The sequence below is a fragment of the Sinohyriopsis cumingii genome, chromosome 12 (assembly GCF_028554795.1).
Source record: "Sinohyriopsis cumingii isolate HCF-2022 chromosome 12, ASM2855479v2, whole genome shotgun sequence".
NCBI lineage: Eukaryota > Metazoa > Mollusca > Bivalvia > Unionida > Unionidae > Sinohyriopsis > Sinohyriopsis cumingii.
In genome coordinates this window covers 18,984,386-19,009,313 of record NC_142972.1, presented here as the reverse complement: position 1 = coordinate 19,009,313, position 24,928 = coordinate 18,984,386, and the positions used below count along the sequence as shown (strand labels likewise).

Genomic DNA, 24,928 nt, shown 5'->3' with positions numbered 1-24,928 from the left:
GTGGGTTGATGGTTCTTTCTGAGGTTTGCCAGGGTTCTTCCTCCATCAGATGATCTGGCCACCGTGTATCATGTGCTATCAACAGCAAAAACATTTTTGTATTTAATGCTTAGTACCACACAATTCTCAAACCAGCAGGACCTGCAGAGCCATGTAAAATGAAACAGTTGAATTAGTCCCACTGCATAACAAGTCAAAGATTTATTTTTTGTTGAATGGCTTTTATTATAACTGACTACATAATTGCCAGCCTAACTATAATAATAAGTTCAAAGACAATTAAAATTACAACAACTAAAATTGCATGCTGAACGAATGGCCTATCCTTCCTATTTCTATTGTCCTTATTTGAAGTACTTCAACAATGGAACACGGCAAGCAAGCCTTATCAATCCGAATACAGATATTTGTATTGTTCTTTTTAGCAGTGATGTATATAAACAAAACAATATTTCATGTTGGATGGTTTATTTGGTTCTCTTTCCTTGCAGTTTGCAGGGTTTTGATATGTACTTAAGTTATTTGCTTTATTCAGCTTGCTATCATTTGTATTGTAAACGACCTCTAATTCCTGTCTGCTAGGGAGGGTTAATTGAAGAAGTTCCACTCAACAGTAAAGTCAACCAAAAATGTTTAATGAAAGTAACATAGCTAAGAAACTGGAAAACTGTTACCAGTACATCATTGGAATAAGACAAATATACTCCTGAAACACTCGCTGCTTGCACTCTTGCATTGTAACAATTTGATACTGACATTAATTCCCGATGTCTTGTTCCTGGATCTTTTCAATAAAATGTCTCAGCACATAATAGTCTGTTCTGTTTCAATGTTAAATAAATTAAATAATGATTGGAAATCATAGAGTGACCCCAGCTGACGAGAGTTGAAGATTTGCTTTGTATTCGTTTAACCCAGGTTACCAATGTGGTGGGAGATAACTGCACGATACTTCTGAAGATTAATTTACTTACTCAACATTTCTACGTAATTTTCCATAGTGCTCGCGTCTGCATATTGTTAAAAACACGGACGTTCAAAACCTTCGGTTTTATACCACGTGACAGTACTAAACCAATCAGAATTGGCAGACCGAATCCGCCAACGAATCAGATGTGGCAAACTGGCAAACCTCAGTCTATCGCAAATCTTGCGATGTCAACCGCATATGTATAAGGTTCAATATATTCCAGCATATAAAATATTCTCCCATCTTATTCTGTACAAAACTCTGAGACAAAAACTCTGTATCCTAATATTTCGATATAGTTTTCAGTAGCAAAACAACAGTTCTCGAATGGATAACCTGTGGCAAACCTATGACAGGGTATAATGATACTAAAAGAATTGCGGTTGCAAGGAAGGTTGCTACTATGCACAACACAAATTACATTACTCAATAAATCTAACAGTTTTTATATAAAGTCGGTATATTTAAGATATTACTTTCGGAAGTAAGTTCACTGTGACTTCATCTGAGTGTAAATGTATGTGAATCACATACCTGTAATATCTAACCATCGAGGTCATGGGTCACAAACGAACAAAAATGGCGTCCATAAGAACTTGACTCGATCGTTGAAAAGTTCGTTTACCGCGAAACACGAACAACCTGAAATTTCATATTTACTACACGTGTCGTGACGTTCACATCAAGCAACCACGTGATGGAGAAACACATCTGGTATTAAATGAGGTAACACAAGTATTTAACTTGTGCAAGAAACGGTGCTGAATGTAAAATGTCAAACCTTGACAAGCCAAGTGTAATATAATGATCAACATGGTAATAGCTAAAACGTATTGACAGAGATTTCCGATATACATAATAAATATGGGATTACCTAACTAGTAATTCAGTATAATATGACTCCATGGACCGCAGGAAGTCTGAGAACATGCCGTTGAAGTGGCACATTATCGAAAATAGGGAGCAGTTATACGTAAAAAAATTCATGTAACCACAAAGCAACTAATTTGCCACAACTACATGCTCCTGTACCGCCCAAGGTCCAATGAGCTAAACTTGCAACACTAATATCTTAAAAGAAACATCTCTAATAACATATGGAGAATTCACATACAGTAGTAAAATCCACCCCAACCCCATTATGGTGCAGAACTAGTTAATCCTGAGTCTATTACAGTATTATGCTCATTTTTGTACATACTTGTTTTTAAGTCATTCCCTATTGGGAACAACATAGACCGTGACCTACCATCACATAATGCATTGACTGATCAAGGTCAGTGTTGTTTGTTCTACTGATTATACATGTAGATAACAAACTGCTTAAACCCAGATCAACCAGTGCTCAATGCTATGGCAGATCTGGATCTATGCAGTTTGCATTTGGACTCAACTTATAACTGGGTATATATAGTAACTTCAGACAGATTCAGGGCTGCCTATACCGCTCCGTTGGCCTAGTTGTTAGAGCGTCCACCTCGGATATGGAAGGTCATGGATTTGATCCCTGGCCGAGTCATAACAAAGACTTACAGAAATGGTCCTAACAGCTGCTTCGCTTGGCACTCAGCATTAAGAGGTTAATGTTAGGACTGGTTGGCCTGGTGTCAGTATAATGTGACTGGGTGGGACATCATGCTATGTGTCTGCGACATGGACCAATGGCCCAGTGCTAGGCATTACTATAAACTGCCACACTGCAGACATTGTAGCGATGTGACTGAAAAATTGTTAAAGTTGTGTTTAAAATCCAATTCACACACACACTCACACACACACACAAAGAGGACTGCCTATAGGTTGAATTTTGGTTATGTAATCATTGTTGATTGTGTCCCTTACAATGACTGACTTGTTTAGTACAGTGAATGACTGTCTTTTGCACTTAGTATACAAGTTTGAAATAGAATTAAACTCATTCAGCTTAAATACTTAAATATTGTACATAACTGTCTTAAATTATTTGAAGAGAAACCTGTAAATGATATTTGAATTATTTCAAGAGAAACCATTCAATAATTTTGTAATTATTTCTGGAGAAACCTATCAGTAATTTTTGTTTATTATTTCAGGAGGAACCTATCAATTCTTTCAAACAACCTATCAATTACATAGAAACCTATGAGTAATTTTTGAAAAACATTAAGCACAGAAAGTAATTATAACATGTTAGTAAACATGCAGTTACTTTTCTTGAACAATACTGTTCCAGATGTTCTTGAATATATTTAGTTCATTAGAGAAAATACAAGCTGAGCTTGGCATTCTTTGGCTACCATTGTTCTTCAACCAAGTAAAATGGTGCCAGCAGAGTTTAGAAAAAGACATCAGGTGATTGTGCTAGGCACAGGAGTCTGACATTATATCAGTACAATATGACATGAGTTGTGACACCACAAAATAACCTTATATTCACTATAAACATACATATATTTATAGTGCAGATAAGGTTATTTTTGTTGTCACATAGTTTGTTCTGTTTTGTTGATAAAATGTCAGACTCCTGTGGTGTTCAGGTACACTTCAGGAAGGGAAGAGGTATTACAGTCAGTATAGTATGACTGTACAGGAAGAAAGTATGACTGTACAGTCAGTATAGTATGACTGTACAGTCAGTATAGTATGACTGTACATGATGAAAGTATGACTGTACAGTAAGTATAGTATGACTGTACAGTAAGTGAATATGACAGTATAGTAAATATATGACTGTACACTAAATATAACATGACTGTACAGTAAGTATAGTATGAATACAGTAAATATAGTATGACTGTACAGTAAATATAGTATGACTGTACAGTAAGTATAGTATGACTGTACAGTAAGTGAATATGACTGTATAATAAATATAATATGACTGTACACTAAATATAGCATGACTATACAGTAAGTATAGTATGACTATATAGTAAATATAGTATGACTGTACATAAGTACAGTATGACCGTACAGTAAGTGAATATGACTGTATAGTAAATATAATATGACTGTACACTAAATATAGCATGACTATACAGTAAGTATAGTATGACTGTACAGTAAGTATAATACCACTGAGGCAATCAGACTTTATTTATTCAGCAGTGTCAGTAAGGGTTGCTAACTACATTCTTGAAAATGTGGCCTCTAATTCCAGGGTGTCTGACCCAGAAAATGGATCATGACACTTGCTTATTAAATCAGTAAGTCACAGTAATCCATCCCTATCATAAATATCAAGGTCAATGTCCTACTGTCTGTACTCACTTATAAGTCGAGTCAAACTACAAACAAAAAGATCCTGATCTGCCATAACATAATGCGCCTGCAGACCAGGGTATGTGTTGTTGGTTCAACTAATTACTTCTAACAACTGCGCAGACCCAGATAAGCCACTGCTTAATTGTGTAGGCAGATCTGGGTTTGTGCAGTTTGCAGGTGGACTCAACTTATAAGCAAGTAAAGGTGGTACAATGCAGAACTAGCAGGTGATCTAAATTTTGTTTAAAATATATTGTTGTTTCTCTGCATTATTTTAAGATGTCTCCAAATATTAGGAGAATGATTTTTTCTAGCAATGCCAACAGTTTTTGCAGTCACAAAGAAGAATTGTTTTAGTATGAACAATGCCAATAGCTTTGCAGTCAAAAACAATTTCAGTAATTAGGTAAGTCCTTCACCAGTCACATCCTTATGTACTCTCAGGCTTAGCCTATTTATCTTTGAATAAGATTTGAAATAGCATTATTGTTGTTGTTGTTGTTTTGGGATTTAACACATTAACCCCTGGAGGTTTTTGTCATTTTCGCCTGAAAATCGAGTAGGAAACACATTTTGAAAGCTATTTCTGAATAGATCCGAAAACACCAAAATCCCTGGTGATCTTTCAATAACATACTGCCTAGTTGTGTTAGAAACATCGTTTTTCGTTGGTTATTTGACTCAAGTGGAAGGGTAAAAGTTGGATTTTTAAAAATATTTTGTTTATTTTTTTTTGCTAAATGGAGCCATTATTTTTGCATCGAGACCACTCTTTATTCCAAATGCCCATCTTGTGCTACTTTTTGCAAAGGCTCATCTGTCTATTTGCAGTTCATACTGGTTTGCCTTAGATCTGAGACCAAAACGTCTAAAATCCGGACACAAAATTGGATTCCGACCACGAGCAAATTTTGGGTAGAAAAAAGTCGGGTCCAAAAAATGAGGTTTTTTATCTGTATTTTGTAGTGCACCTAGATATTCCAGATTATTTCATATCATTTTAGAGCTATATCTGTCTACCTTTCTATAATACCACCCACTTTAGTGTATCATGCATGACCATGACGCTACAGAGCTTGGCAGTAGGCTACTACCTCCTTCCCCGTTAAGTCGTCGCTAGGGTTTAATGTGTTAACACCATTGCTAAGTGCAAGATAAACTATACATGGCAGTCAGTATAACTGGTGGAGGGAGAACCTGGGAAAACCTCAGGAAGAACTACTAACACAAGGGAAGCTACTGACAGCTTTCTCACATACCTACTTTGGCTAAGCCTGAGACCCACACCCATGCAGACAGAGGCAAAATGGCAGTTATTGTAGAGACAAGTGCTTTAGACCATTCGGCCCAACATAACAGCAAGAGAACAGCAAATGTACAGATGGCCAGATTCTTGCTCAGTAGTTTTGGGTTAGTATTAATTTAAGGTTCCTGGGAGAAATGGGAAAAAGAAACCTTTAGGCTGCCCTACACAACTGCAAAATGATGTCACAATAAATCATATGCAGTTTAGACAACTAACACTAATAGCAGAGTGCAGGGACCCTGTCCATCACAAAAAAAGAATCCTATAGATTCTGAGAGAGATTTAATTACTTCCAATTATCCAGTAATTGGTCATGCATTGTTTAATATGTCCTGCATGCGATGACTGTTTTCAGATAGTGACCATGATCACCAAGGTGACAACAAATGTCATATTTATGCATATTTCCTGTATATTCATACCAGATAAATAATGGATTTTAAGCATAGAATTTGTTATCTTGCCGCCCCAGCTCTGACACCCCTGACTAGTCCCACTATTAAACAAGGGGTGTGAATATTCAGTCTTCTCAGGTTGTAATAGAATGATGATTTAAAATATTTCAAGAAAGCTCAGAACTCAAGAGAAGTAATGTAACAAATGAAGCTAATTCTTTTTAAAAAAAGGATAACAATGACTGTAAAGGTTGGGTTCTTTTGGATGCAATTTATTCCTTTTGTCTTTTTTACTTACATTTTTTTGTCAGCTCATTGGGCTTGGACTGATAAAATAACTTATATGCATAAAATGAAGTTACTATCAATCATGGGATGAAATCAGTGGCAATTGATAGATTGAAAGCAATGTTTTACCTAGTTGAACAATACATAGAAGTGGGTATCTATGGTAAATGTGTCCCCCCCCCCCCTTCAAAATGTTTTTTTTCCTCAAAATAATGACTTCTGCTTAAGATATAATCACCACAAGGAACATTGTGCACAAAGTTAGTTGCAATTCTAAGGTATTTTTATCTTCAGGTATAATGACTATGGGGGGATATTTTTAGTCCATTTCAATGTCAAAGAAAGAAGAATGCCGTCTCTATTATTTGTTTATGCCATGAGCATAGCCCCAGGTTGATGCATTGTTTGGTAGTTAATGGGTCACATATACTAGATCTCACTGATTAAGAGCATCATTCTTGTCTACTTTATTTACCAATGTGTACCCAAGCATTCATTTGTTACCCAAGTATAGACCTAGGTCTGTTCTCACATGATACTCAGATAGATTAGGGTTAACAAAATCTATTTTTTCTACTTGTGTATGGCAAGCCTCCAACTGTCATGTGCGTAGACCTAGACTTCATGTAATGTTCTGACAGATCAGGTTCAGCATGGTCTCTTTTTTCTACTTGTGTATGATAGCAGTCAGTAGTGACTGCATGGTCCTAGATCTGTCCTCACATAATGCATGGACAGATTAGGGTCAGCATGGTTTCTTTTTTCTATGCTTGTTTGATATGAGTCAATAGTGACCTACAAAGTCCTAGATATGTCTTAGTATAATGCATGTTGAGATTCTAGACCTTTTTACATGAACATATCAGGGTTAACATGGTCTCTTGGTTCTACTTGTGTATGATGGCAGGTAGTAGTGACCTGCAATGACCTAGATCTGTCCTAGCATAATGCATGGACAGATCAGTGTCAGTATGAGGGTGTGATATGATCTCCAACCTGTTATGTACTTTGGTTATCATTATCCAGGAGATGATCAACCACAGTGTCATTGCCCAGATTGAGGAAACAAATAAATAAAATATGAAATTAATGGCTGGAGTAACATACATCATAGCAAGGATATAGAATAGAATAACACAAACCCCTGTATGTAAAATATAACAATTGAATATGAGATTTGAATGATGCACTTTCGCTAAGAAATAGAATTTCAAAATTTATGCAAAATGCAATTAGCCATTCTGTTATTCTGATAAACAGATTTCATCATATAATCAAGTGAATGATCAAACTCAAATTGCTAGCATGTCAGCATAACCTGGTTGCTTCCAGTCCTTTCCAAATCACTGATGGTGACAGGTCAGCAATGGCATATTTCTCTCTCTCTCTCTCTCTTTGAGTCATCAACTGTAACTTGACTATAGTCTGCACTACTTCCCAATGTGTAGCACAAGTATAGAACTATTTTTTTCCTCTTCACATAAATATAATACGCAACCTTGCATATTTGTCTGGTTTTTCATCTCCTGGGTTCAAATAATATTCCCATTCTTTTTACATCAGATATCATGTTGCAATTCAGCAGAACTAAGCTAATATTGTCAGTTGGCAAGCAGATACTGATTCACAATTGTATTAGAATGAAATTAATGTCATTTTTCTAACCACTAACTTCGTTCCTAACTGGAACCATGACATAACTAAACCTCTTGGTAAAATAGTTCAGTGTGCCTGTTGTCTGTAAATCACTGACTGGATTATCTTGGTTGCCAGGTGTTCCTAATACTTACACCATTGATTCTCAGTTGAATGAATTCACAACTTAATTGCACAAGTGAATTAATTTACTTCAGCTGTTGTTTTAACTAAATTACTTGCTAATTAGTGATTTATTGACATATGTATAGTAAAATCAATTTTAAGCATACATGCTACATATCGTTTAAGACAGACAAATTAATTCTCACAATTCTTATCAGAATAATGCATGAAATTCCTACAGTATATGATTTCTGTTACATACAAATCACTAAATCTGAATACATTCATTTCAGTTAAATATTTTATGACATTCTAGCAATACATGAATCATATAACATTTAAGACAATGAATGCATGAATAACTTCTGACCTGAAGGAAGAATGATGTATGAATCTAAAACAAATAAATTCAACAACTAATTACATAATTTTATCAATGAGCATATTGTATGCAATAGAGACAAAACCTTTGTGCCTTTTCTAGATTCTTTCTATGCAACCAAATCTCTCTCTTGTTCCATGTCTCTCAAATTCTTCCAGTCCCACATCCCTTGGATGATTTACTTAACAAATAAAATTACTTGTTAATTTCCTCAGAGTCCCTCAGACTTCCCTTTTGGCAGGAAAACATGGACTGCAGAATTTCACAAGGGAAATTACTTAAATATTGAATTTCATCTGGGAAACACACACCCTCATTTAATTTAGCCAGTCAGGATTAACTTCTCCAATGGCTAAAATTGTAACACTCCCATCAAAGTCAGAATAATTCTCTCAAGTCTGTCTTTATTAATAACTATTCTGAAAAATATCATTTTATGAAACTTATTTGGAATGGCCTGATATTTCCCAAAATTTGTTTCAGGCTTGTGTCAACTTTGTCATTTCCACGACTTGACCATATACTGACATATCTGTTGGATGGTTATCCTAGTGGGTCCTAATTAAAATCCAAACATGCCCCAGACAGAGCATATTCCATTCTACACAGGCAGCAATTTATTGTGAGCCCAGCCCATACGTCAATCTTAATGGTTACATGCCACAATGACAGAATGTACTGCAAAAATATCTACAAAATTTTGCACTATTACAGTCAACATGGTCTTGTTCTACTCATGTCTGCTAGCAGTCAGTAGTGACAGCATAGACCTTGATCTGTCCCAGGATAATACTGTATATACACACTTGTATGTCAAGTTGAACTGCAAACAACAAAGAGTCTGATCTGCCATAGCATAATGCACCTGCAGATCAGGGTATATTTTGTTTGTTCTTCTAATTACTTCTAAAAAACTGCAAAGACCCAGATAAACCATTGCATTATGTGCCAGCAGATCTGTGCAACTCGCATTTGGACTAGTCTTTTAAGCGAGTAATGCACCAACAGATCAGGATATACAGTCTTGATCTTGTTCTCATGACCCCTTGCAAATATGTATAGTGCACGTAAGATGAGCTTGTACTGGCAATTTTTGTTTCCAATTTGGAAATGAGTGCAAACTTTTAGTTGTAAAATATTCCAGTATAATGGATGGTATAAGTTGTCATATCCATAATAAGACAAACTGTATTCTGTTAATGATTGGGATGTTAAAAGGTTTCCATGGATTCTGGCACAAGCATGGCAGCCATTTGAGAGAGTAATTTGCAGGATTTTGCCCAAGTAGGCAGCAAGACAAGAATGCATCAAGGCGTGCCTGTTGCAGCTGTCAGAAATTTTGTCTTGAGCATCAGAACTCTATAATCAGTACCATGCATTAAACATTAACATTCATGTTGTTTGAATGGGCACACTTTGACACCTGCATGACCTGCATAATCAATTAGCAATCACTGATGAGAAGTTGCTTGCATTAGTAGCATGAAATTGTCAGACAGTTGACATCAGTGTCAACCTTTTTGTTTTGTATTCTGACAATAAACAAATTGTTTGACAGACACTAATGGAGATAATTGGAATTTGACACCTTTATAAACACTGCAAATCAGCCACGGTGACTTGAAATTAAAAGGTAAATCAGCCAAGATGACTTGAAATTAAAAGGTAAATCCTCCATGATGACTTGAAATTAAAAGGTAAATCAGCCAGGATGACTTGAAATTAAAAATGGCAGATAGAAATCAAAGAGAACCTTTTGGTGTGAATACCACTTGTTTATTTTGATAATGTTATATTATCCTCAAATTTTGTTAGTAATTAATGATTTGAAATGATTCTCTGTTTACACTTCTGGTATAAGTGAATTATGTTTTATTTGATCAGTTCTAACATTCCTGTTACATAGTTTAGTTCTATTGCTCAGATTTGACTTTTTAAATTAAGTATGAGATATCAATACCATGGCATAGAGGAATATTTTGACTTATTTTTCACAGAAACATTAGCATAATATTGAGTCAGACTAAAAATGAATGTGATTGTATGGAATAAAATTGATAAGCAATCTTTGCATTCTGCCTTGTCAGTAGTGACTGATTATGCTGTGTCAAGCAAAACTTTTCTTTGTAATGCTAAATAATTTTATATATTGGATTATAAATACTGCATTTCAGTGTAATATGTGATATTCAGATTTTCTAATTTATGTTATTTGTGTAATAAAGAAGATTGATGCTTTCTATATGTAACAATAAATGTAAATGAATTTTAAGTGTTTTCTTCCCCATGTCATTCTCGTGACACTGGGATTTGAAAGTTTGACTCATTATTCATATTTTGACTCTCAGAAACATCAGAAACATCAGCTCAGGAGCCAGTGATCCTTCAGTTTCATGTCCTAATTGAAACCCTGCTATTGGGCAAAAAGAAAGTACTGGATTATTTATCATAAGTCTTTAACAGAGCAACATTACCCACATGCTTTTCTCAGTTAATACTACCCACCCACCACCCACCCCACCCCCTATGTGCTCCAACTCCAAACTCTCAGTCTTGTCCCCTGGCAGAGGATGAAATAAAGTTCCATAACTGATGTGTATATCTACAGACCACCTCCAGAAATATCCCAAAGTTGGAAGTTTCTATAGTAAACACTGCATGAATTGAATCACATTCCACTACTTCTGATGGCATTCTATATGTTGTATACAAATGCATATATGCAAAATTGTCCTCTCAAAAGTTTCATCCTCATGGGACAAACTGGAATTCTGAACATATGTTGCATATCTACAGACCCCCACCCCCACCCACATCATGTCCCCATGTTTGACGTCTCTGTCTTAAATGGTCAAGGAGGAGTTACATGTCCTATTGGATCACATAATCCCCACCAATTCTTTCAAAGCTTGGACATAAAAAGTGTTATTTTGAGGACCCAGATCTGCTCTTTCATTTTGTAATGGTGGGTTTTGGTCTGTTTACAGTGGGTTATACATTGCTCATGAAATTGCAGGTAGATATTTGCTTCCTTTTTGAGGTGCACTTTCCCCTTGACACTACTTCAACTCAGAAGGACTTGTTTCCTCCCACCATGTAAATAAAGGTGCCCAAACTGCTGTCAGTGGTTAGTTTTTACCTCAAGTTTTATTGGCTCTAGAGTAAAATCTAGGTCTCAATAAAGATCTAACAACGTGAGTAAATGAACTCCACCTTCATCATAAGTATCAGATTTTTTCAATGGGTATTAATTAGCATAACGTATCAAGAGACCATTTAAACATCGCAGTAATGTAGTTCAGGAGCCACCGTGGCTTACTTGTTGGCATGACAGGTTCACAACCAATAAGGTGTGGGCTCCGATCCCATTATCTGATTAGCCTGAGTTAGGTACCATCACATACCCATGGGCAAGGCACTTGACTCCAGGTGCTTTGGCATTTATTGCAAAGAGATGTGTGGGTAACTTTGTAACATTATCATTCATGCATGTACATTGGTAGCTGTTATAAACTTTAACCAATTTTGCATTCATATTTTATTTTTATTTCTAAAAAAATTGATTCTGTTCTGTTCCTTTCTGGTATGAGGTTGTACACAGTTAAAGTAGCCCAATTATAGGCATTTGTCTCAGTTATGAATTCCTTTCTTTACTTGAATATATCACTTCTTTGATGAAATAAAGTGTCTGTAGCATATTATTTAGGCAGATATAAGGTGATATAGGAATAATGTAGCTTAACACATTAACCCTTGAGGTTTTTGTCATTTTTGCCTGAAATTCGAGTAGGAAACACATTTTGAAAGCTATTTCTGAATACATCTTAATATATCAACTTCTAGGTGATTTTTCAATAACCTAATGCCTAGTTGGAGTTCTTTTTTTTATTTTTTGCTTAAGGGACCCATTATTTTCGTATTAAGACCACTCTTTGTTCCAAATGCCCATCTGATCCTACCTTTTGCAAAAGTTCATCTGTCTGTAGTTCATACTGGTCTCATGCCTTAAATCTGAACCAAAAGGTCTAAAGTCCAAACACAAAATCGAATTTCGACCAAGGGCGAATTTTGGGTGGAAAAAATTGGTAAAAAATCGGATTAAAAAAAATTTGGTTTTTCTCTCTGTATATTGTAGTGCAACTAGAACTTCCAGATTATTTGGTATCATTGTAGAGCTATATCTGTCTACCTTTCTATAATACCACCCACTTTAGACCTTGACGCTAGCAGCATTCAGTATGTGTTTCATGCTTAGTCCATCATTTATAATCTGTTAACAATTGATATATTCAACTTTTATAACCCACTTGATCCAAGTTTTTACCAACAGTGGATCTAGGTGGCAGATTGGTCTAAGGCACTCGTCTTTACAGACCATTGACATCTCACCTCTGTCCACATTGGTTCGAGTCCCAGGTGTGGCCAGCATGGGTATGTAAGAAAGCTAATGCCACTAGCTGAATCCTGTGGGGTAGTGATTCTTCTCCAACAAATGTACTGGCTGCCATGTATAGCCTATCATGTGCTGAAAAATGGCATTAAACCCATACCAAGCAAATCAATAAAATTGGCAGAGACCATTCTGTGATGAAGGTCTTTCATGTTTATAAAATTGGTACCAATCCATTATCAAATATGGCCGCCAAAAGTACAGAAACTTTTCAGTACTTCTTCATAAATACTGTTGAACTGATTGTGACCAGACTGGATATGGACCATCTTGGCATGAAAGCCATTCAAAGTTGTCCATATGATATTTATCTGCCATCAAATATGGTCACTGTTACTAAAAATAGAAAACATTCAGATTTGTCCACATGACATTGATCTGCCATCAAATGTGGCCACATTTACTAAAAATAGAAAACATTCATATTTGTCAATAAGATATTGATCTGCCATCAGATATGAACAATATTACTAAAAATAGATAATGGTAAAATTACTCTTTAGAAGAACCTCTGAACAGAATTTGACCAAATTTGACAGAGAGCATCCTGGCATAATCACCTTTCCAATTTTTGCAAATGATGCTTGTCAGCTTTCAGATATGGTCACTTGCATGTTTGTGTGTGTGTGTGTGTGTGTGATTTGGATTTTTAATGTAGCTTTAACAATTTTTCAGTCATATTGCTAAAATGTCTACAGTTGACAGTTTATAGTGATATCTTGCATTGGGTCATCATGCCACAGACATGTAGCATGATGTCCCACCCAGTCACATTATCCTGACACCAGGCCTACCAGTCCTAACACTAACCTCAATGCTGAGCACCTAGCGAGGCAGCTGTTAGTACCATTTTTATAAGTCTTTGGTATGACTTGGCTGGGGTTCGAACCCGCTATCTCCTGCATCCAAGGTGAACACTCTAACCACTTGGCCACTGGAGCGATCAAATATGCTCACCATTACTTCAGATAGAAAACCTTATTGCCACATTTTGTTACATATATATACATTATCACTGTTACCCAAATCCTTACTTTACTGCTGTTAATATTGATGAACACATGAAGCATTAGTTCTGTTGACAGATTTTTCCTGGAATGAAATGGTTTCGGAAAGGAACAACATTTAACTAGAATAACATTTATCGAAAGATGTTGAGTTTTGTGAATTTTTACAAGACAGTTGTGCTCATCATCAGGGACAAGTACTCATGCACCACTGCTTGTCATGATGCAACATTTGATACATCCAGAATGAGAGGACAGGTTCTTTTTTTCACTTGTCATGTTTCTCTCAAGTAGTGTTTGAAAATCCCTGAGGTAACTGGTACGTATACTTTGATTGTATATTAATTTGCATGGTCCTTTTTCATCTTTGCAGGTCTTGATGTGAAACATGCAGATCTGAGGGGCGGATCCTCAGGAGGCAGTAGTCATGGTAGCAGCAGCAGTCAGCTTAGTGACAGCATCAATCAGCTAGTTGATGGCCTGGAGATCAAGCAGTTCCTGTCTACTGGGGTCAGTTCATAGGTCAAGCTTAATGCATGCAGAATTTCCAGCCATTATTCAAACTTGTATTTAATGCAGTAACCCAATTGCAGTAGTAATCATATATTTTTTTAACTTAGTGATCTATTATATTGATAGCTTTAAATGATGTCCCCATGACCATGACCTTATGATCCCATAAAACTTTTCAAGTGATCTTTTACTTACCATTTATGAATTTCTTGTATATATTTGGTAGCATAACTGAAAGTTAGGAATAAAACAGAAAACAATGAACGTTTTTAAACAGGCTCATACATTAACTTGAAAAAATACCCAACAATATTTGAATAAACAGTAGATTGGATGTACAAGTTTGTGTTATGACCTTTTAGGTGCACTTCGGGGGACATTACATGTACGTTTTTCAGATATAAACCTATGATTTTACTAAACGAGATTCCATAACCATTGGTAATTGATTGGACCATGCATTGTCATTGCTTTGATTCAGGAATTAGGAATGCAGTCTTAACATTAATAACAGGCAAAATAAAGCTGATACCAACTTTCTAAACAGTGGTGAGGTGTTTTTCTCTTTCATATTGGTGGTGGGGGGTACATTGCATGCTGCAGTCATTGAACAGTTGTGTTGAACTTTTAAAAAATTATATTTAATTTAGATACTTTTTATTGGATCTAATGGCCTCTTTGCCTCTTTGTTTTGTAGGAATTTTTAATTTAAGGGAAGAATAAGTATAGATATTTTAATTATTTATTTAAATATGACAATAAAACTTCCTCATCTTTATACAATAACAGAAGTGTCACAACAGACTTGTATTACTGTACTATCTCTGTTTTCTTTAGTCAAATTCATTTTATTTTATTTTATTTTTCAAAGAAAATGCCCATTGTCTAGTATCTCAAAAAATATTTCATAATACGTAGCATGTTTGGATTTTTTCTGCGACTTTCATGATCTGGATCAATGTTCTAACCTGCTATTAACTGTTAACCTTCCAGTTACTTCCCCTGCACTTTCCAATTACTTCCCATGCATTCTTCTGTCTTGGTTTGCCAACAGGATGTCACTTTCAGGTTGGCTATGATCCATTCTGCTGGATAATCTTTGCACTGAAATCCTGTAGATTTTCTGTAGATATTATGAATCAGAATATTCATTCAAATGTTTGAGAATATGACCCCGCCAACCCCAGCCCCACCCAACCCCACCCCAGATCATCTTTTGTTATAGATGCATTTTGGAGAATTTGTCATTTCCCAAACACAATTGTATAAGGCAGTTTGTATTAAAATCTATATGTGGCATGCAGTGACTTGTCGGGTATTCACACCTTCCCCTGTTGTTTGCTTTTTTCTGACCAATAAAACAGCCATAACTGGTTAGTTTTTTATATATATATATATATATAAAATTGATATATACTCACTTATAAGACGAGCCCACCTACACACTGCACAGACCCAAATCTGCCATCACATAATGCACCAGAAGATCTTCCCAGCTGTAGATTTTCCATCGTATTCCATGAAAAACCATGAATTAGTAAAATAATAAAATAAACTAGAGACAAACAGTCATACATATAATTATGTTGTTATAAAGGATATACAATATATCAATGTAAATTATACAATTTTATATAGTGCATTAGCATTAAGTCCATTAGGATACAGAGTATCTAACTTATGAATCCAATAAGTTTCTTTTATGAGTCTATTCATGTCACCATGCACAATATCTATTGGCATGAAAGAAAAATCAAGTAGAGAGTGATTATTGGTGTTAAAGTGTGTTGAAACATTAGAGGAAAACTGAGGTTCTCTATAATTTTTTATATGAAAGCGATGATTATTCATTCTCTTAGAAACTTGTTGTAGTGTTTGTCCAACATATTGCATGCTACATTTTTTACAGGTTATTAAATAAATCACATCAGTTGATATGCAGTTAGTGTTATCACGTAGAGAAAATAGCTCTTTTGTATTAGCACTACTGAAAGAAGTACTTTCTCTTATGTTTGCACATTGAGAACACTGGTGTCTGTTACATTTAGATGACGAAAAGTGTATTTTTTTATTTTCTGTCTGTTTAGTTCTGATTAAAAAATCTTGCAAATTCTTGGGTTTTCTATAAGCGAGAACTGGTTTAATTTTGAAAAGTGATTTGACGCTAGTTTTATTGGATAAATTTAGGAGACTATAATATTTATTAATTATACGACCTATATTAGGTAATGAAGGATTATATTGTATTGTGAAAGGAATTACATCTCTCTCTATTTTACATTCTGCTGTGTTTAAAGCCTCATGTTGAGTAAGATTAAAGGCTTTGTTCAGTGCAGAATCAATTATGTATATAGGATAATTTCTATTTTGGAAATAAGTTCATAATTTTTTCAAAGAATTTTGTAATTGACAATCATCTGAAATAATGCGTCGGTATCTTTTGGCCTGGCTATATGGTATACCGTTTTTACATGACATGGGATGACATGAAGAATATTATACATATTGGTGGATATTAGTTTCTTTGATATGAATATTTGTAGAGATAGTGTTATCAATATTTTTTATTACACTTACATCTAAAAATGAAACATGCGTACTTGATGCAGTATAAGTAAATTTAATTGTCGTATGAAAATAATTCAGGTGATCAATAAATTTTTTCAGTTCTTCAGTTGAATGGTTCCAGATCATAAATATGTCATCTAAAAATCTAAACCAAACAGATGGATTAAACTTTTCGTTTTGAAGAAAATCTTTTTCTAATTTACCCATGAAAATGGAAGCGTATAAAGGAGCCATGGGACTACCCATTGCTGTACCCATTATTTGTATGTAATCCATATTATTGAATTGAAAATAATTGTTTTCCAAGATAAGTTTTATTATTTTACATATATCTTCACTAGATAGTATGCTATTATTAAGATTGTTATCAATAAAATATTTACATCCTTCAATACCATCTGCATGCGGAATGTTGGTATATAGTGATCTTACGTCTAATGATACAAGGATTGAGTTATCAGATAGCTGTGGAATAGACTTCAACTTTTTAATGAAATCAGTGGTATCTTTAATGTATGAAGGAAGTGATTTCATTAAAGGTTGTAAAACACTATCAATAAATTTGGATAGGTTTTCAGTATATGAATTATAACCTGATATAATTGGTCGTCCTGGATAATTTAAAGGTAAATTATGGTCAGGATTTTTATGAGTTTTGGGTAATATGTAGAATTGAGGTGTATGTATGTTAAGAGGGAAAGTATCAAATTCCTCAATTACAGAATTATTATTTTTAGCGATCTCATTAATGCATGTTGAAATATTTGATTTAATTTCTATTGACGGGTTTTTGTCAATATGTTTGTAGTATTTTTCATCATTTAATTGACGTTCAACTTCTTTAACATAATCATCTTGATTCATAATAATAATAGTGTTTGATTTATCAGCCTTTTTAATAACTATACTGTCGTCATTCAATAGATTATATAAAGACTTAATTTTGTCCTTAGAAATGTTACTATGATATTGCTTTTTATGATTATCAGTTAATATCTCTTTTGTGATCGCGTCAATATAAAAATCTAAATATGAATCACGTCCACTAGCTGGTGTAAAAGATGATTTAGTTGTGTTAAAATAACCCATTTTTTTAGAATGAAAAGAAAACGATTTACTGTCTGAATTCTTGTATGCTTTATCATAAAAAATTTCTTTTAATTTTAAGCATCTAGAGAAATTACAAATTTCTTCAGCTAATTTAATTTTATTGTGACATTTTGGTTTAGGACAAAATTTTAGCCCTTTGCCTAACAATATATAGTCATTATCAGTTAATATTCTACGTGAGAGGTTTAAGACTGTTTCTTTACCTCTCTTAATTTGTTTTCTTTGCTTTGTTTCTTTTTTCCACTCTCTTCTACTTTTGAATCTGTGGAACCTCCTATTATTTTGTCTTGTGATGTCGTCTCTATTAGACCTTGTAAAATCTTTACCAGGTTTGTCAGTGTCTTTCTCATGGTCACTATTTCTGATTCCCCCGTTTTATGGCTTCTGTGTATGTCTTCTTTGTTGTGCCCTGGGGAGTCAAGTTTTTTTGCTGTTGTTCATCCTGTTGGTTCTTATTTGAATTTTCAAAATTCCTACTTATGTTGACTCTTTTGGTTACTGAAGTTTTGGGAGGTGCTATAGGAGTATTACTCTTCCTTGCAGTAGTTTCTACGGGTTTAGAATACTTCTTTTCTTGCTGTTTATTACTCTGTTCTTGTGTTAATTTGTTGCTTTTATGCTGCTGTTTATTCTTCTGTTGTGATAATTTGTTGTTTTTCTGCTGCTGTTTTTTTGGTTGTTGATGGATTGTATGCTGTTGTCCATTTTTTTTTACTTGTTTATTTTTCTCTTCTTTACTCTTTCGTAAATTATTCAGTTTTTCATTTTGCCCCAGAAGTATATCATTTTTCGTTGATTCTGTTTTTTGATATATTTCTTGGTCGAAACTGAGAAGTCTTTGCCCATCTATTTTCTTCCTCAGTTCATCCCTAACATTTTCCATCAGTTTTCCGATGTTTTGTGATATTTTTTGTTGTTCTTCTGCTAATCTCTCAACTATGTTTAGTGAGACTTCAAAACATTTTGTGCCTGAAGAAGCATACATTGAATGCGAAACTAGTTGCACAGAATTTTTGGCGTTTGTGTTGTTTTTTTATCACAATGAAAAACCATGGAAAACCCTAGCATGGAAAACACTAGATTATTTGGACTATGTGGAAAGAAATTATTGGTCCCAAAAGGAACGATAAAATTACAGCTATCAGAAACAGGAAATATAAACATTGCTGAAAATTATTCAAATTGTACAAGAAACAAAAAATAAGTTTTATTAAAATAGAAAAAAGGTTTGGGTTTTTTTTTATCAGTAAAGTAATATTTCTTATTGATATTTTTTATTGAAATGTCATTGATATTACAATCACAAAATCTCACTATATTTTCAGAAATTTTGGCAAATCTCAGTGAAATTTCAATCACAAAATCTCTGATATTTTCAGAAATTTTGGCCAAATCTGTGAAATTTCACTGAAATATGGTGAAATACCTTAATTTTGGTGAGAAAAGGACATTTGAGTGAATGTCACTGAAATTTCACTGCGATTTCACTGAAATTCCATCACATTTTCACTAGGGTATGATTTTTGTAGACCATATTTTAATAGGAAGCAAAACAAACTTTATTTTTCAAAGTAAACATCTAATCGTCCAAAATCCACCTTGCACCAATTTTCTAAGTCCAGAGTAATATTTTATTCCAGTTAAATGTCAATTTGACATTATTCTGGAAGTCATGCCAGATATCCAACATTTAAACAGAATATTTAAATCCAAATTGCTCTTGTTGAAAACACATGTGAGATAATCCAACTTAGAACAAATTTATCATGTGTCAAATTGAAATCCAAAATCTGCACATGTGAAAATTTGGTTAGTTATTCCTTGGCTCACAAGATTTAACAGATTGCACACATGAGCTTGCAAAATCTACCCTAATTGCATACATTCTCAACAAGGTTCAGATGTGCAGTTTATGATAAGCTCATGAGAATTATTGAGATTTTTCTGCATGGCTAACTCAAATTAATTGAACAGAAGAAATGAAATATAATACTAAATGCCAATCTTGAAAATTGACTAAGTTCTATTCAGGTTTTCTATGCAGAAATATATTTTAAAAAGTTCTAAGTCCAAACTATCCACACTTTTCGAGGGTTTTCCATACTGAAAATATTCTATGTCCAAATTGTGAATTCTTTTCCAAGGTTTTTCATGCTGACAAAATTTCAAGTCCAAACTGTCCATTTTTTCCAGGCATGTCCAGCATTTTACATGCACAATGTCCAGGGTTTCCATGCTAAATTCTGCAAAATATTTAATTTTTCCACAGTTTTCCAGGGTTTTCCATGTTTTTGCATGGTATTCCATCCTTTTCCAGAGTATACTATCAAAAAAGTACAGCCGGGTGGGTCTGTGCAGTTTGTTAGGAGTAATCAGAAGAACAAACAACATTGACCCTGCTATGCAGGCACAATATGCTACAGCAGATCAGGAACTTTGTTATTGCAGTTTGACTTGACTTATAACAAGTATATATGGTAGAAACTATAATGCAGTAGTTAGTATGAATTGCACTATTACTAGTAAGATGAAAGGCTTTCTTCTTCTTCTTCTTCTTATTATTATTATTATTATTATTATTGTTAAAAATATCAGGAAGTCATTTCTTTTTGTTTTCATCTATTTTCATGATTTTGCCAAAAATGACGCTTTCATCAGCCCTATTTATAGATGGTGCATTGGTTAAGGGGATCATTGTTCAATGGGCGTTGATACTCAAGTTACTTCACAAACCACACAAATGATCATTTGTCTTTCAAATTCATGACTGAAGCAACTTCACAAACCACAAAGATCATTGGGCCTTGAAATTCATGGCTGTAGCAACTTCACAAACCACACAGATCATTGGGCCTTGAAATTCATGGCTGTAGTAACTTCACAAACCACACAGATCATTGGGCCTTGAAATTCATGTCTGTAGTAACTTCACAAACCACACAGATCATTGGGTCTTGAAATTCATGGCTCTAGCAACTTCACAAACCACACATCACTGGGTCTTGAAATTCATGGCTCTAGCAACTTCACAAACCACACACATCATTGGGTCTTGAAATTCATGGCTGTAGCTACTTCACAAACCACACAGATCATTGGGCCTTGCAATTCATGGCTATTGAAACTTCACAAACCACGAAGATTGGGCCTTGAAATTCATAGCTGTAGCAACTTCACATACCACAAAGATCATTGGGCCTTGAAATTCATGGCTGTAGCAACTTCACATACCACAAAGATCTTTGGGCCTTGAAATGCATGGCTGTAGCATTTTCACAAACCACACATCATTGGGCCTTGAAATTCATGGCTGGAGCTACTTCACAAGCCACAAAGATCATTGGGCCTTGAAATTCATGGCTGTTGCAACTTCACACACCACAAAGATCATTGGGCCTTGAAATTCATGACTGTTGCAACTTCACAAACCACAGAGATCATTGGGCCTTGAAATTCATGGCTGTAGCATCTTCACAAACCACAAAGATTATCCCCTCTGAATAAATATGTATTTATAACATGTGAAGCATCCATGAAAATAAAGTATCTTCATGTTTTCACACAGGTAAACGGCATGGATTTTGATAGGTTCTAATTTCCATTTTCCTCAAGATAACATAAATAAACAGATAATAACATGGAATTTAAATGATTGAATTTCTTCACAGCTGTCTGATGATGAAGCAGGGAGTGATGACAGTATTCATACAGTGACTGAGGCCGAGTCACAATTCTCATATGCAAAACAGCAGGGTGCAATCAGAAAAGCTGGGTAAGCAAAGTTACCAAATCAATTTCCAAGCTTGGCAGCAAGTTACCTGCCTTAACTGACCAGGAACTGTATATACTCACAGGTTATATGACAATGGCAGATTTGAGGCTGTGCAGTTTGTTTGGATTAACTGATGGAACAAACAACCTAGACCCTGATCGGCCAGCACATTATGTGATGGCAGATCTAGGTCTGTGTTGTTTGGAGTTGAATGTAACTTGCAAGCAAATGTATATGGCATATTCTTTATGCATGTGTATAGAATGGATATTCATGCGGTTTTTACATTAGTTGATTTACGCACCTCTGTGTACAAGACCTAAATGCATGGGTTAGGTGAAACTTGTAAATTCTTCATATTCCTAAAGTTAATGTTGCTTTGTATTAAAAATATTTTAGAGTGAAAGATATATTGCATGAGTGGTTGCAAACTGTGCAGCATCACAATGAACAATATTACCTAGCCTTTTCTTTAAGGCCAATTTGCCAAAACACAGGTAAAAACTTGAAGTGCTTAACATGTATTTTTAGCTAGATATATTTTCAGAGAAGAAAGAAAATTCAGTGCATTGTGTATTTTGACTAAGTGGTATAGATGTAGTAGATCTATTTTACTAGTAGTGTAGATGTGGTAGATATATTAGACTAGTGGTATGGATATGGTAGACATATTAGACTAGTGGTGTCACTGTGATACAATAGATATATTGGACTAATGGTGTAGATATGGTAGATATAATAAACTAGTGGTGTAGATGTGGTAGATGCATTAGACTATTGGTGTAAATGTGGTAGATATATTAGACTAGTGGTCTAGATGTGATACCATAGATATATTGGACTAGTGGTGTAGATGTGATATTTTAGACTAGTGGTGTCAGTGTGGTATATATATTAGACTAGTGGCGTTGATGTAACACCATAGATATATTGGACTAATGGTGTATTTGTGGTAGATATATTAGAGTAGTGAGGTAGATGTGGTAGATATATTGGACTAGTGGTGTAGATGTGGTAGATATATTGAACTAGTGGTGTAGATGTGGTAGATATAATAGACATGGTGTTGATGTGGTAGATATATTGAACTAGTGGTGTAGATGTGGTAGATATATTGGACTAGTGGTGTAGATGCGGTAGATATATTGGACTAGTGGTGTAGATGTTGTAGATATATTGGACTAGTGGTGTAGATGTGGTAGATATATTGAACTAGTGGTGTAGATGTGGTAGATATATTGGATTAGTGGTGTAGATGTGGTAGATATATTGGACTAGTGGTGTAGATGTGGTAGATATATTGGACTAGTGGTGTAGATGTGGTAGATATATTGGACTAGTGGTGTAGATGTGGTAGATATATTGGACTAGTGGTGTAGATGTGGTAGATATATTGGACTAGTGGTGTAGATGTGGTAGATATATTGGACTAGTGGTGTAGATGTGGTAGATATATTGGACTAGTGGTGTAGATGTGGTAGATATAATAGACATGGTGTAGATGTGGTAGATATATTGAACTAGTGGTGTAGATGTGGTAGATATATTGGACTAGTGGTGTAGATGTGGTAGATATATTGAACTAGTGGTGTAGATGTGGTAGATATATTGGACTAGTGGTGTAGATGTGGTAGATATATTGGACTAGTGGTGTAGATGTGGTAGATATATTGGACTAGTGGTGTAGATGTGGTAGATACATTAGACTAGTGGTGTAGATGTGGTAGATATATTGGACTAGTGGTGTAGATGTGGTAGATATATTGAACTAGTGGTGTAGATGTGGTAGATATATTGGACTAGTGGTGTAGATGTGGTAGATATATTGGACTAGTGGTGTAGATGTGGTAGATATATTGAACTAGTGGTGTAGATGTGGTAGATATATTGGACTAGTGGTGTAGATGTGGTAGATATATTGAACTAGTGGTGTAGATGTGGTAGATATATTGGACTAGTGGTGTAGATGTGGTAGATATATTGGACTAGTGGTGTAGATGTGGTAGATATATTGGACTAGTGGTGTAGATGTGGTAGATATATTGGACTAGTGGTGTAGATGTGGTAGATATATTGGACTAGTGGTATAGATGTGGTAGATATATTGGACTAGTGGTGTAGATGTTGTAGATATATTGGACTAGTGGTGTAGATGTGGTAGATATATTGGACTGGTGTAGATGTGGTAGATATATTGGACTAGTGGTGTAGATGTGGTAGATATAATAGACATGGTGTAGATGTGGTAGATATATTGAACTAGTGGTGTAGATGTGGTAGATATATTAGACTAGTGGTGTAGATGTGGTAGATATATTGGACTAGTGGTGTAGATGTGGTAGATATATTGGACTAGTGGTGTAGATGTGGTAGATATATTGGACTAGTGGTGTAGATGTGGTAGATATAATAGACATGGTGTAGATGTGGTAGATATATTGAACTAGTGGTGTAGATGTGGTAGATATATTGGACTAGTGGTGTAGATGTAGATATATTGAACTAGTGGTGTAGATGTGGTAGATATATTGGACTAGTGGTGTAGATGTGGTAGATATATTGGACTAGTGGTGTAGATGTGGTAGATATAATAGACATGGTGTAGATGTGGTAGATATATTGAACTAGTGGTGTAGATGTGGTAGATATATTGGACTAGTGGTGTAGATGTGGTAGATGTAATAGACATGGTGTAGATGTGGTAGATATATTGAACTAGTGGTGTAGATGTGGTAGATATATTGGACTAGTGGTGTAGATGTGGTAGATATATTGAACTAGTGGTGTAGATGTGGTAGATATATTGGACTAGTGGTGTAGATGTGGTAGATATAATAGACATGGTGTAGATGTGGTAGATATATTGAACTAGTGGTGTAGATGTGGTAGATATAATAGACATGGTGTAGATGTGGTAGATATATTGAACTAGTGGTGTAGATGTGGTAGATATATTGGACTAGTGGTGTAGATGTGGTAGATATATTGAACTAGTGGTGTAGATGTAGATATATTGGACTAGTGGTGTAGATGTGGTAGATATAATAGACATGGTGTAGATGTGGTAGATATATTGGACTAGTGGTGTAGATGTGGTAGATATATTGGACTAGTGGTGTAGATGTGGTAGATATATTGGACTAGTGGTGTAGATGTGGTAGAT

General features: G+C 34.9%; 1 protein-coding gene across 6 annotated transcripts in view; it reads left to right on the top strand.

Annotated features, from left to right (window-relative positions):
- The window catches only part of LOC149786049 (protein still life, isoform SIF type 1-like), a 405,626-nt gene that overhangs the window by 285,083 nt on the left and 95,615 nt on the right, over nucleotides 1-24,928 (top strand). For all 6 annotated transcript variants that reach the window (XM_089976333.1, XM_089976334.1, XM_089976332.1 and 3 more), the window contains 2 exons: nucleotides 14,176-14,312; nucleotides 21,662-21,765. In XM_089976333.1, coding sequence (XP_089832459.1) covers nucleotides 14,176-14,312; nucleotides 21,662-21,765 — 241 coding nt within the window. The remainder of the gene's footprint in view (nucleotides 1-14,175; nucleotides 14,313-21,661; nucleotides 21,766-24,928) is intronic.